Consider the following 12,037-nt stretch of genomic DNA (forward strand, 5'->3'; position numbering starts at 1 on the left):
CCCAGGCAGAGGAAGAAAGAAAGACTATATGTCAACACACTCAGTAACCCAGTAGTTACTGGTCAACAGGTGAGTGCCAGGTACAGCGGTTGCTGGCAACCAAGGACTAGTCACTATTTATCATTTTAGATAAGGAGATTTTGTCATGACCACAACCACCATTTGGTCCTGTGACCAGTTCTGGGTGCAGATTATGTCAGGCAACCATTGCTGTGAAACGTCTGGCTCCAGTAGGGAAATTTTCTATTTTGTTTTTAAACTGTCCTGTTTTTCTAAACAAATGAGATTTGATTTTTTTTTCCTTCCTGGTGCCCAATGGATACTAATTTCACAGGACATTGGATCTGGAAAAGAGCCTAAGATTATTAGCCTGCTTTCCTCACTGTACAAGGGAAGAGAATAACCCCCCAGGGAGTAAGTGGTTTGCTTGGGGTCATATAAATAATCAGTGGAAGAGCCTGAGCTTGCCACACAACCACTAAGAGGGTTTAATGGCCTCACACTCTTAGGGGAGTGTCACTTCATGGCTGTGACCATCACCATCCTATGTTTTCTTGATCAAGAAAAATATTGCTGGAAGCTGAAATGGTCTATCCTTATTAATGCTGCTTGTATATCCTTACTTAGTAATAGAAATATCTCCTTGTAGCACATTCAGTAGCTAAAACCTTTTGCATGACTTTAGGGCAATGAAAGCCCCACTTTCCATGAAGCCTCCATGAGAACGATTGGTAGATCTGGGCCTCGCCCTCCTCCACGTGCCTTCTGTGAGGGGAGGACACAAAAGTGGACTCCGTTCTTACTAAGTCTTTGGGAGGCAAGACAGGTGGATTAAGAGCTGCTGGTGGTCTTTAATGATTTATGTGAATGAGCTCTCTGAATTAATATACAGATCCCAGGAGGCATAGCTTCCCTCCTTAAATCAAAGGACAAACTGTGCATAGGAAGGAAAGGCAACTGTACCATCTTAGTTTTACCTTCTTTGGGGCAGAATGGAGGAAGGATCTTCTGCCAGTTACCTTTGCCATCTCTGTACATCAGCATCTCAGTGAGGCATTGCCCAGGTATGAACACAGAACTCTTTTTTTAAATATATTTTTATTGATTTCAGAATCTATAGGCTGACGCTCTATCCACTGAGCCAAACTGGTTGGGGTGATCATCAAAATTGTTTTTAATTACTCTAGCTTTCATGTTGGGGAAGGAGTTGATTCTAATTCATTTGTCCTTTGCGACATAGAAATTCTTGAATAAAAATTAATATGTGAGGAGATGTGATATCCAACTCCCACTAGCAGCATTTGAGATCCCAGTATAAATGGATGTGTCAGGGGAGGAGTGACACCTAACTCGCCAGCTAAGAACATCCGAGTGCCTAGGCCCCCAATAGTCCCATTACCTAAAGTACAGCCTGAGGGTATCAGTTCAGAGCAGCGCAGAGACCTGATGTTCCTGAGGCTCTCAGTCCAATTGAGGTGCCAGAAAAAGTCCACATGGTGCTGTCATTAAGGGACATCTTTAAGAATGTTTAAGGTTGATATGCCTCTGTTTGATAACCCATGTCTTAGTCTGGGCTGCTGTAACAAAACTTCATAGTTTTGGTGGCTGGGAAGCCCAGGACCAAAGCGCCAGCAGATTGAATGTCTAGTGAGGACTCACTTTCTGGTTCAGAGATGGCTGTCTTCTTGCTGTGTCCTCATCTGATGGAAGAGATGAGCGATCTCTCTGGGGCCCTTTTACAAGGGCACTAATCCCATCCAGGAGGGCTCAACCCTCTTGTCCTAATCACGTCTCAAAGGCCCCACCTCCAAATACCACCCCTGTGAGGGGTAACTTTGGAGGGGACACACAAACATTTGGTCTGTAATAATACATATGTGAAATTTTGATTCTATGAAACTAGGAGGGAAAGCTAGTGTTGTAACTAAAATGTGATGTAGTGAAAAAAAATGATGAACCCATGTGACTGACCATGGGCCAAGCTCCCAATGTGACTAACTGTATATGAGCGTCATTGTACTTAGGTGGAGCCGTGTGACATCCAAGTGCTGAGTATAAACCGTGACTCTCACTCCCTGCCTGTCGATCTGGAAAACTGGCTGCCAACTGGAGGATGCCATCCAGCCTTCTTCACAAGCATGACAGATGTTCTCAGATCCAGCCTGGGTGCTTTTTTAGTGCCATATCTCACCTGTCTTTACCTGGCCTTTATCTGTGCTTCATCTTGTCCTACGAGAGGCCCAGGGCATGAAAATTCATGCATCAGACGGGGTCCCGCAGCTCAACCTGCCCCCTCTCACAGTTTGGGAGCCCTCAGGGGCAGGAGTGACCCGGCGATCAGGGGGAGGTGACGTCCCCATCACACCTCTGTTGCTGCCACTGCCAGCAGCGCAAGCCTCAGGTGGCCCTAGGCTGCTGGGAAGCCACTATCTGAGGCTTGCCTGCACCTCTGGCCAGTCTTGGGCGGCTGCGGGGATGAGGGGACTGGGCACTGCCATCTTGTGGCTGTGGGCACCGCCATCTTTGTGGTCATGACAGTCAATTAGCATATTCCCTCCTTATTGGCGGTGGGTGCTACCATCTTTGTGAGGGTGTGATCGTCAATTAACATATTCTCTCTATATTAGGTAAGATTCCCTCTCCCCTGCACACTCTGCACTCTTCCCTGCTCCCTAGGTCTCCATGCTCATGTTCCTCCCCTTTGTCGAAAGCCTAAGTGATTTTCCCGGTTCGTAGAACCACAAAACCCCACTGGCAAGCTTTTCTTATAGCACAGTTTATTGCCAGCTCTTGGCTGCATAGTGTCCTTATCAGTGGGTGGAGAAGCATGTGCTTGCCTCAGAAAAAAAAACAAAAACGGCCAAATAACCACTCCTTTGTCATGTGGTATTTGTTTGTTCGGCAAACGTTTACCAAGTACCTGCTACCTGTGTTAGGAAGATGAGTAACACACCACCCATAGCCCCAAGGAGTTCCCTTCCTGGACCAGGGAGACTGACACAGAGGCCGGCAGTCAGGAAACGTTCTGGTTAGTGTTTTGCTGGAGAGAGGGGAGCACGGAGGACCATGGGGACACAGAGAAGGCTCACTGACTTTAGTGAGAGACCCCAAGTTGCAGCTCTTAAGGGGGGAGTTGGCATCGGCTTGGCAGAAAAGCGAAGGCAAATGGGTACTTGAGACAGAATGCTGTTGGTGTGAGCCTCTCTAGCAAAGGGGGAGGGAATTAATCCAGGAAGCAATTTAAATTGTTTTATTCTTCCAAAACTTACATGTTGTTTTTTTAACTTTGTTTTACTGTCAACTTTGCAATAAGCTGTTACCTCGTTGAAATTGCCTGAATCTGTTGAAGATTGTGAGATGACTTGATCTCAAAATATTTTAAATTTATTTGTGAACATACATTCTAATTAGTGAAAACAGTAAGATGATCATAGTAAGTTAAGCAATTGTGGTGGTTTCTTATTTAAACCTCATTGTTCATCTTTTTTTCTGTCTCCATCCAAAAAGGAAGGAAAAAACAAAAGCATTAAATATGTATGCTTAAATTTTTTTAAATATATTTTAAATGACTTCTGTCTTGTCAGTTCTTGTCTAAAACTATAATGTAAACCAATTTAAAATTTTTGTTACTTTTGGACATATTCTTATGTAGTGGGAGTAAGTAAAGTAAGTTGAACATAGATGGGGGAAAGATGAACAAAAATTCTCACTGTTTTTGAAATGGGTCAGTTTTTACATACTATAAAATGTTGCCTTTTAAACTTGGTGGAAATGTTAAATGTGGGGCTTTTTCTTTTTATTATGAAAGACACAAGAAGACCAATAAGGAGATGCATGTAGCTTATCACAGATTTTTGATCCTGGAATAGTTATGAAATGTGGCTTTGGTCTAGAAACCATGGTCAGCAAATTGCGGCTCACGAGCCACATGTGGCCCTTTGGCCCCGTGAGTGTGGCTCTTCCACAAAATACCACGGCCTAGGCAAGTCTATTTTGAAGAAGTGGCATTAGAAGAAGTTTAAGTTTAAAAAATTTGGCTCTCAACAGAAATTTCAATTGTTGTACTGTTGATATTTGACTCTGTTGACTAATGAGTTTGCCGACCAATGGTCTAGACCACATGTGTCAAACACAAGGCCCTCGGGCCAAATCCGTCCCGCCAGGCCTTGCAATGTGGCCCGCACCGCACTGTCATCACTGCACTCCGCTGCGTTTCCATCACAATGACAGTTTATGACTGTTCAGTAAACCATTCGGCCCGCGATTTAGGCTGGATTTTAGATTTTGGCCCCTTCTCTGATTGAGTTCGACACAACCTAGTCTAGACAATGAAACATTTCTTATAGAGTAAGAAGACTCTCTCTCTCTTTAAGGTTATGAGAAGACCGATGATGTTTCAGAGAAGACTTCCCTGGCAGACCAGGAAGAAATACGGACTATATTCATCAACCAGCCCCAGCTGACGAAGTTCTGCAACAACCACGTCAGGTAGGAACTGCCAAAGGATGATCTGGACCAGCCAGCACACCCAAGTCCTGTGGACCCTCTCCCCGCCAAAATGAAAAGGATTGCAAAGAGCTTACGGTTACATCAGTTAATATTGAGAGCTTACTAGTGGGCATCTGAATTGGCTATTTCTCCATCTTCTAGCCAATAAGGAAAGAGCAGAAAGGATAAGCAGCTGCTTGTGGGTAAATCCCTTTGTGATAAACCTGTTAATAGATTGTTGTTTGGGGTTAACAAATTTTCACATTTCAGAAGAGGTCCTTTGCCATTCTTCAAGGAGAACTCCTTTTGGCTAAATCACATGTGTCAAACACAAGGCCCTCGGGCCAAATCCGTCCCGCCAGACCTTGCAATGTGGCCCGCACTGCGCTGTCATCACTGCACTCCGCTGCGTTTCCATCACAATGACAGTTTATGACTGTTCAGTAAACCATTTGGCCCGCGATTTAGGCTGGATTTTAGATTTTGGCCCCTTCTCTGATTGAGTTCGACACCCCTAGGCTAAATAGTTGTAAAAATTAGAATGGTGGTAAGGAATGGAGGGCTGTGAGAATTATTTCATTGTTATATATTCACTACAGGCCCAGTGCATGAAATTCATGCACGGGGGTGTGTGTGCCTCAGCCTACCTACACCCTCTCCAATATGGGACATCCCTCTCACAATCCAGGACTGCTGGCTCCTAACCGGTTCACCTGCCTGCCAGCCTGATCCATGATTAACTGCTCCTCTGCTGGCCCAATCACCCCAACTGTCCTCCCCTGCTGGCCCAAAAACCCCTAACTGCCCTCCCTTGCCAGTCTGGTTGTGCCTAACTCCCTTCCCCTGTTGGCCTGGTCACCCCCAACAGCCTTCCCCTGCAGGCCTGAGTCTCCCCCATCTGTCCTTCCCTGCAGGCCTGGTTGCTCTCAACTGCTCTCCTCTGCCAGCCCAGTCACCCCTAACTGCCCTCCCCTGCAGGTCTGGTCTCTCCCAACCACCCTACCCTGCCGGCCATCTTGTGGTGGCCATCTTGTGGCAGCCATCTTGTGTCCACATGGGAGCAGCCATTTTGTGTGTTGGAGTGATGGTCAGTTTGCATATTACTCTTATTAGATTAGATAGGATTCCAGCAGTAATATAAAAGTATCTCTGTCATAAGCCCAATTCACTAAGTGGCCCCTGGAACCAAGTGAGCACCCCCAATGCTAGCCCAGGTTTCTCCATTGGCAACATTACTACACTGGAGACACGCCCACTTAAAGTGAACATTTACAACTTAAAATTCAAGCAGGAGTAACTTTTCACAGTTTGGGGAATGCGGTTTGTGGGCGTGTGTCCCTTTAATCTCCTCTCCGTTATCAATGAGAGGAAGATTGGATGTTTCTAACACCTAAACTGTGACTGGCTGGCTATATCGATGTGTTTGGTGCGGAGTCCTAGCCAAAGTCATAGAGGGTCCCTGAAGAAAATTCAAACCCAGGAAACTCCCCATTTCTCTGAAGCTAGCCAGGGAAGGCATCTCTACTTAAAGTCTCTCTGGTTCTGCTCAAATTGCTGACTTTGTTGTTGTTTTTGCAAGATTTTATTTTCAACGAACATGTTATACATTTTCTTAACTAAAGTTGCTCTTCTTGGTAAGCTATCCCTGGTAATGTTGAAACAAGGATGGCTGACGAAGGAGAAAGAAAGATATTAGGCAGGAAATGAAAGTGTCTGTTTATCCAATTCCTTTCAGTCCTTTTCATTCAGGTTCATGACCATTTGCAATAGTCTCCCAAGTTGAAGCAGAGGACAGATGCTTCCTCATCTAATTTTGTAGATGGTGATACTAGGATTTTGTAAACATTGGAGCTAATTGTGGAACAATTAGGTTTTATGCTGCTTTCATTTTATTTTCCAGCACTGCAAAATACAACATCATCACATTCCTTCCACGATTTCTCTACTCGCAGTTCAGAAGAGCCGCCAATTCATTCTTTCTCTTTATTGCACTGCTTCAGGTAAAGTCCTGTTGTAAAACCTTAGTTCAACATCAGACGTTGTCATTTAATAAAAGCCTGTGACTGGTCTTCGGAAGCTTATCCGAACACAGAGAAATCAGCTGGTTTGAGTGGACATGCCCAGCTTCTGCGACAGCCGTGTTAGAATTTCACTACCTCTGTTAGTCTTCCCATTCACTTTTATCAGCTTATTTTTAAACGTTCTGTAAATTCAATGTGGTGAGGACTATTTGTTTGGTTTCTAAAGGGAATGGGGCATTTTCTTAAAATATCAATTTATTTTAGTAACAATATAACTCAGTTCTGAACCTTAGAATATAAGAATTATCCCTTTAAATCTTGTTTCTCTTTGTAGTTGAAAAATCAGGGGGGGGAAAGTGTTATTTTATTTAAAAATAGCATACACTTGTTATAAAAAGAATTAGAAAACATATTAATGTCTAAAGACAAAATTTACAACTCATTCCACCATTGAAAGGCAACTATGTTCTTAAAATCTGGAGGTATATCCTTCTGGTTTTCCCCCCCCCTTGTATATTAACTTAGTGTACAAAGGGGACCACAGAGTACATGTGTTTCATAACCTGCATTACCAGTATTTTCCCATGAGATTCACTGTGTAGCTAAAATATTATATTTTAATGGTCACATGATATTTTATTAATAGTATATGGATATACTGTAATGTATGAAACCAAGCCCCCTTTGTAGGTGTTAGTCCTACACACAGCTGCTTACCAGAAAGCGAATTAACAGCTGCTTCTTAGACTTGAGCAAATCACCTTATCCAGCGTCAGTCTGCTAAGATAGTAAAATCAAGGAAGCATATGATAAGATGCACTAAGATGTTACCGTTTTTAAATGTATTATCGACTTGCTAGTTCTCACTGGATTTCTTTCTCTCTCTTTTCCTTCAAATAGCAAATACCTGATGTATCACCAACAGGTCGCTATACCACACTGGTTCCTCTTTTATTTATTTTAGCTGTGGCAGCTATCAAAGAAATCATAGAAGATATTGTAAGTACTTAATTTTTTTCATAAGTAAATGACTCTTTATTTTTACATAACTATTTTAAAATATTATTTCTTCTTTCAGTTATTTCATTCTTGACACAAGCTGCTTAAAATGCCCATCCCACTTATAAGTGTGTAGAATATCCTCCCACTTCTACAGTTAATTTTTGTTGATTTTTATATGGTTAACATTTCAAAATGTTTGCTACAGTGTTTCCTTATGTTTGTGGTTTATTAATGAAAGAAATTAATTTGAATGAAATAGTTGACTTAGAAAAAAATATATTTGACCATTATTATGAATTATGCTCAATTTTCAATTTGAACATTGTTTCAAGTTAAACAGACCCTCCAAACTATCTAAAAGTAAGTAGTGAAGGGATTCTTGGTGGTTTTTTTTAAGTTTATGTACCCTAGTTTTCACCTCATTAAATACCTACGATTCCTTTCTTATTTTAGTAGTTCTGAGTTTCCTGTTCCTCTATCTTGTTGTAGTAAAAGAAAGTAACAGCGAATGTGCTATTTTTATTTTTCCGTAGCAGCAGAGAAAAGGGGGAAGTCGGTTTCCCCTTTATAAAATACATTCTCTAAGATAAATTCAGGCTTTTCTTTTTCTTCTGTTTTATCTGTTTGTTTACCACCGTTAGTTGAGGAAGTCAACCTTTTTTTTCTATGCCCTTTAAATAAGATGCCTGTCCCAAACCACCTTCTGTCAAGCCTTCGGCAAGTCAGATGGTAAGGAGAGGAAAGGCCAAGACGTTCTTTAGAAAGCTCCAATGTAAAGTTACACAAGCATTCATTAGTATTATAGCTGCAGGGGATCCGATTGGGATCTCACTGAGAACACATGAGCCATGGCACCACTAGCCCATTAGACATGGGTCAGCCGACTGTTTACCAGGGATGGGGAATCTTTTTTTCTTCCAAGGGCCATTTGGATATTTATAACATCATTCACAGGCCATGCAAAATTATCAGCTTAAAAATTAGCCTGCTATATATGGTCAAACGTGTAATTCACTCTGAATGCCTCGGCGGGGCCAGACCAAATGATTTTGTGGGCCTTATACAGCCCACAGGCCGGGTATTCCCCACCCCTGGTTTAGATCATCAGTGTCAAAAACATCCAAGTGTGTAAGAGTGCAAACAGAGGTTGTGTGTGTAAAACACCAGACTCCTCTTGATTGCAAATGACATACTTGATGGGGACCACTAGCTGAAAAGTGCAGGGGCCCTCTTCTCACGCGTATTGTTCCACACGGACTTACCACCTTTCAAATGAAGGTTGGATTTGGCACTTTATACGGATTCATCTTTATTACAGTTTTGTCTCTTTCTTTGCCTTTGGTACTCCCTTTTCTTTGTTTGTTTAATCTAGGTTTCATTGAGCATCTGTTACTTACTAGCATTATGCTATTGTATTAGCAAAAGGTTTTCTCATTTAATTCCTTCACTAACTTTTGAAAGTTGGATATTAACCCCGTTTTAAAGGTAAGGAAACTGAGGCTTGGAGAGGCCAAGTATCTTGTCTAAGAAATTGATGGAATTTCTATCCCATCCATTGCTCTTTTTTATTGTTGTGACGAGTCACCAATGATAATATGAATAACTGAACTTCTGGGATCCACGTTCGTGCTTTATGTCCTTTATAGTTATTAAATCTTATATTAACCCTTTCAAGGATGAATGGTATTGTCCGTATTTCACAGATGAGGGTGAGGAGGCACAGAGCAGTGAGGTAACTTGCCCAAGGTCTTTCAGCTGTTTATGTGGGGCTGTGAGAATTCAAATAAGGCTCCTGCCGTATAATCATTTCTCTAAACTGCTGCTTCTACCCTTACCTTTTCTCTTCCTTAGCAAAGCTGTAAGCTCTCTACCCACATTTTTAGTACCCCTCTTTATGAAAATACATGGTAAATATGCATATAAGTACAACAAATAGACACAAAACTCTGGGGAGGGAGGGCATGTATGGGGGGGCAATGGTAATGTACACAGATAATAATTTAATTTTAAAAAATTAAAAAAGAAAATACATGGTAAATAGAATGGTATCCAAGAAGTTTTTTGTTTGTTTGTTTGTTTTAACAAAATGCTTATTAGAACACAGCTAATTGGGCAGTTTCTGAAGGTTGTTATATTAGTACTAGAGGCCCGATGCATGAAGATTTTGCACAAGAATGGGCCTTCTCTTGGCTGCTGGCATCACATTCCCTCCAGCCGGAGCCGCCTTTTCCCTCTGTCCTGGAGCCACCTTTCCGCCTTCCTATGCTGCCCAAAGGCCCGGAGCAGCTGGGGCAGTGCGGAACGCTGCTCTGTGCCTGATTGTACAAATTAACCTGCCATCTTTGTTGGGTTAATTTGCATACTCACTCCTGATTGGCTTGTGAGGGTCATGAAGGTACAGTCAATTTGCATTTTACTCATGGGGTAGATCATGGGGTAATAATAGTATCATTTGAAGTAGCTTTCTAATAAGTATTAAAGAATGAAGTAAAAAATGGACTGTAAGAATGATTTAACAAGACTGCTGGAGGGATATATCAAGGAGGCAACTGGATATAACTGTCTGGAACTCAGATGAGAGTTTTGGCTGGTATATATTTACAAGTTGGTTATCGTTGAAATTGCAGGTATGAATGAACTAAGAGAGTGTAGAGTGAGAAGGAGAGAGGGTAAAGGATTGAGCCTTTAGAAATTCCATCGCTGAATTACAAGCAAGGAGACAAAGGGGGCCGAGGTGCAGGTAGAAGACCTGGACGATGATGCAACAAGAAATGTCTGGGTTGGAAAAATTCCCCGAAGTAGGATTAACCAATATTGCATCCTTAAGTATCCTGAAGCTCATGGAGCTATTTACACAGTCCAGTTTATTGGTGTGCTGTCAACCAAATATTGAAAATATTAAGTAATTCACTAAGTCTTGCTGGCATTAGTGAATTCTGATTACAGGACAGTGACTGTATTTGAATTCAGAGAATAACTATATAAATTTTTCTAAACTATTACTTTTAGAATAATGATCTCTTAAGGTACAAAGATGCTTTCTTTTTGTAGTCATCAGATTAGAATCTGCCTGTCTGGGTGGGTCCTTATGTATATTCAGCACAATTATGTCCTGACAAGTAGTCTAATTTATTCTGTGGTGGAAAGGTTGAAGAAAAGGATGCTCTGTACAGAAATTCTGTGTATGGAAAGTAATGTTCAAGAATTCCTCAGGTTTCACTAAGATTAAATTTCCTGTAGAAGTGGAATGTTTTGTTAATTCGCATTTATTTGTCTCCTTCAGTTGAAAGTCTAACTATTATATATTAGAGGTCCGCATTGTTTTGGAAGTATTTGCACCTGCTCTGAGTATCTGCTTTTACCTTGGATCATTATTTCAGTCTAAAATTTATTTTGGGTTACTGTTCATTTTCTTAAAATCTTTATTAACAAACAAAAATGAGCAAGCATGCTCTACTGAATAATATACTCTACAAAAGCTACAAATTTAACAGAACTTTAAAAAATTCAGTTAAGAATATTTTTTGGCAAATAGTGTGCTTGCTTTTGGAAGCAATAACTTGCCTATTAAAAGTGTACATTATTACACTTTTACTTATGATAGTTTTATTCTGAGAAAGGATTGTCCCTGCCATATGGATGTGCAAGGATTATTTTCAATAAGCCTTCCACAGAAGCATTCTGAATGCACCACTTGCATTTTGAGCAGTTCACTGGCTGGTTATTGGGATGAAGCAAGTTCTCACTGCCAACTATTATGCCATTCCTCCTGAGTGTTGCTATGTCTCCAGATTTTTCTCTTGGAAAGTGTTTTTCCTAATGTGCCCTATGCCCCTAAAAACCATCTTTCTTCTCAATGGAAAGCTTAGGAACTCATTTGTTTTGCATATGTTCCACCCTATCTCATAGTCAGGTATATGCAGCTAAATCTGAACAGGGGTTATATATGCTGGAACCTTTGAACACAGAGTCATTTACACTCAACACCTTTTTCCAACATCAGCAGAAGCTGATGTGTTACTCACAATGGTATACATTTAGACAGAAGCTATGGAAAACCTCTTGTTTCCATTGGTCATTCAAATCCTCACCTTCCTCCAGCCTGCCGTTTCTTTTCCTAACTGCTGTAAAGGCCTTGGCTTCTGTAACTCTTCAAACTCACCCACCTAGACATAGACTAGCTGGCCTGTTTATTTATTTTGTCTTAGTGCTTTTGGGAGGAAGGAGAACAGGATCATGCATTCACTGGCTTCTGATTATCGGGGAGAGTGGCTCTTGGGGAGCAGTAGATGGAAGAAGCTTTGTGCAAGTGGTAGATGCACCTTGTTTCTAGTCACTGACAGGCACATCATTAAATTATAGAGGATCTATCAGCTTAATTAGATAATGGATTTTATAAGTTGAAAATATTTCAGTGCCATTATAAAATGATAGTTATTATAGATAATTCTCTTGGGCAATCTTTTGTGAGTTATTGAAACAAATGATTAAGTCAGCCTTTCAGCGCAAACTCTTCTAGTACCGTG

At 41.3% G+C, this 12,037-nt stretch overlaps 1 protein-coding gene across 6 annotated transcripts in view; it reads left to right on the forward strand.

The window, feature by feature from the left end:
• Positions 1–12,037, forward strand: part of ATP8A1 (ATPase phospholipid transporting 8A1) — a 203,338-nt gene that overhangs the window by 24,348 nt on the left and 166,953 nt on the right. For 3 of the 6 annotated variants that reach the window (XM_045573001.1, XM_045573005.1, XM_045573002.1), the window contains exons 1-4: positions 2,926–3,028; positions 4,374–4,488; positions 6,389–6,488; positions 7,410–7,508. In XM_045573001.1, the coding sequence (XP_045428957.1) occupies positions 2,941–3,028; positions 4,374–4,488; positions 6,389–6,488; positions 7,410–7,508 (402 nt within the window). In that variant the 5' untranslated portion in view covers positions 2,926–2,940. Of the gene's footprint in view, positions 1–2,925; positions 3,029–4,373; positions 4,489–6,388; positions 6,489–7,409; positions 7,509–12,037 lie in introns of those variants that run through there. The other 3 variants (XM_036417401.2, XM_036417408.2, XM_036417431.2) reach the window with 2 other exon arrangements.

The sequence above is a fragment of the Pipistrellus kuhlii genome, unplaced genomic scaffold, assembly GCF_014108245.1.
Source record: "Pipistrellus kuhlii isolate mPipKuh1 unplaced genomic scaffold, mPipKuh1.p scaffold_m20_p_1, whole genome shotgun sequence".
In the NCBI taxonomy this organism is placed as follows: Eukaryota; Metazoa; Chordata; class Mammalia; order Chiroptera; family Vespertilionidae; genus Pipistrellus; species Pipistrellus kuhlii.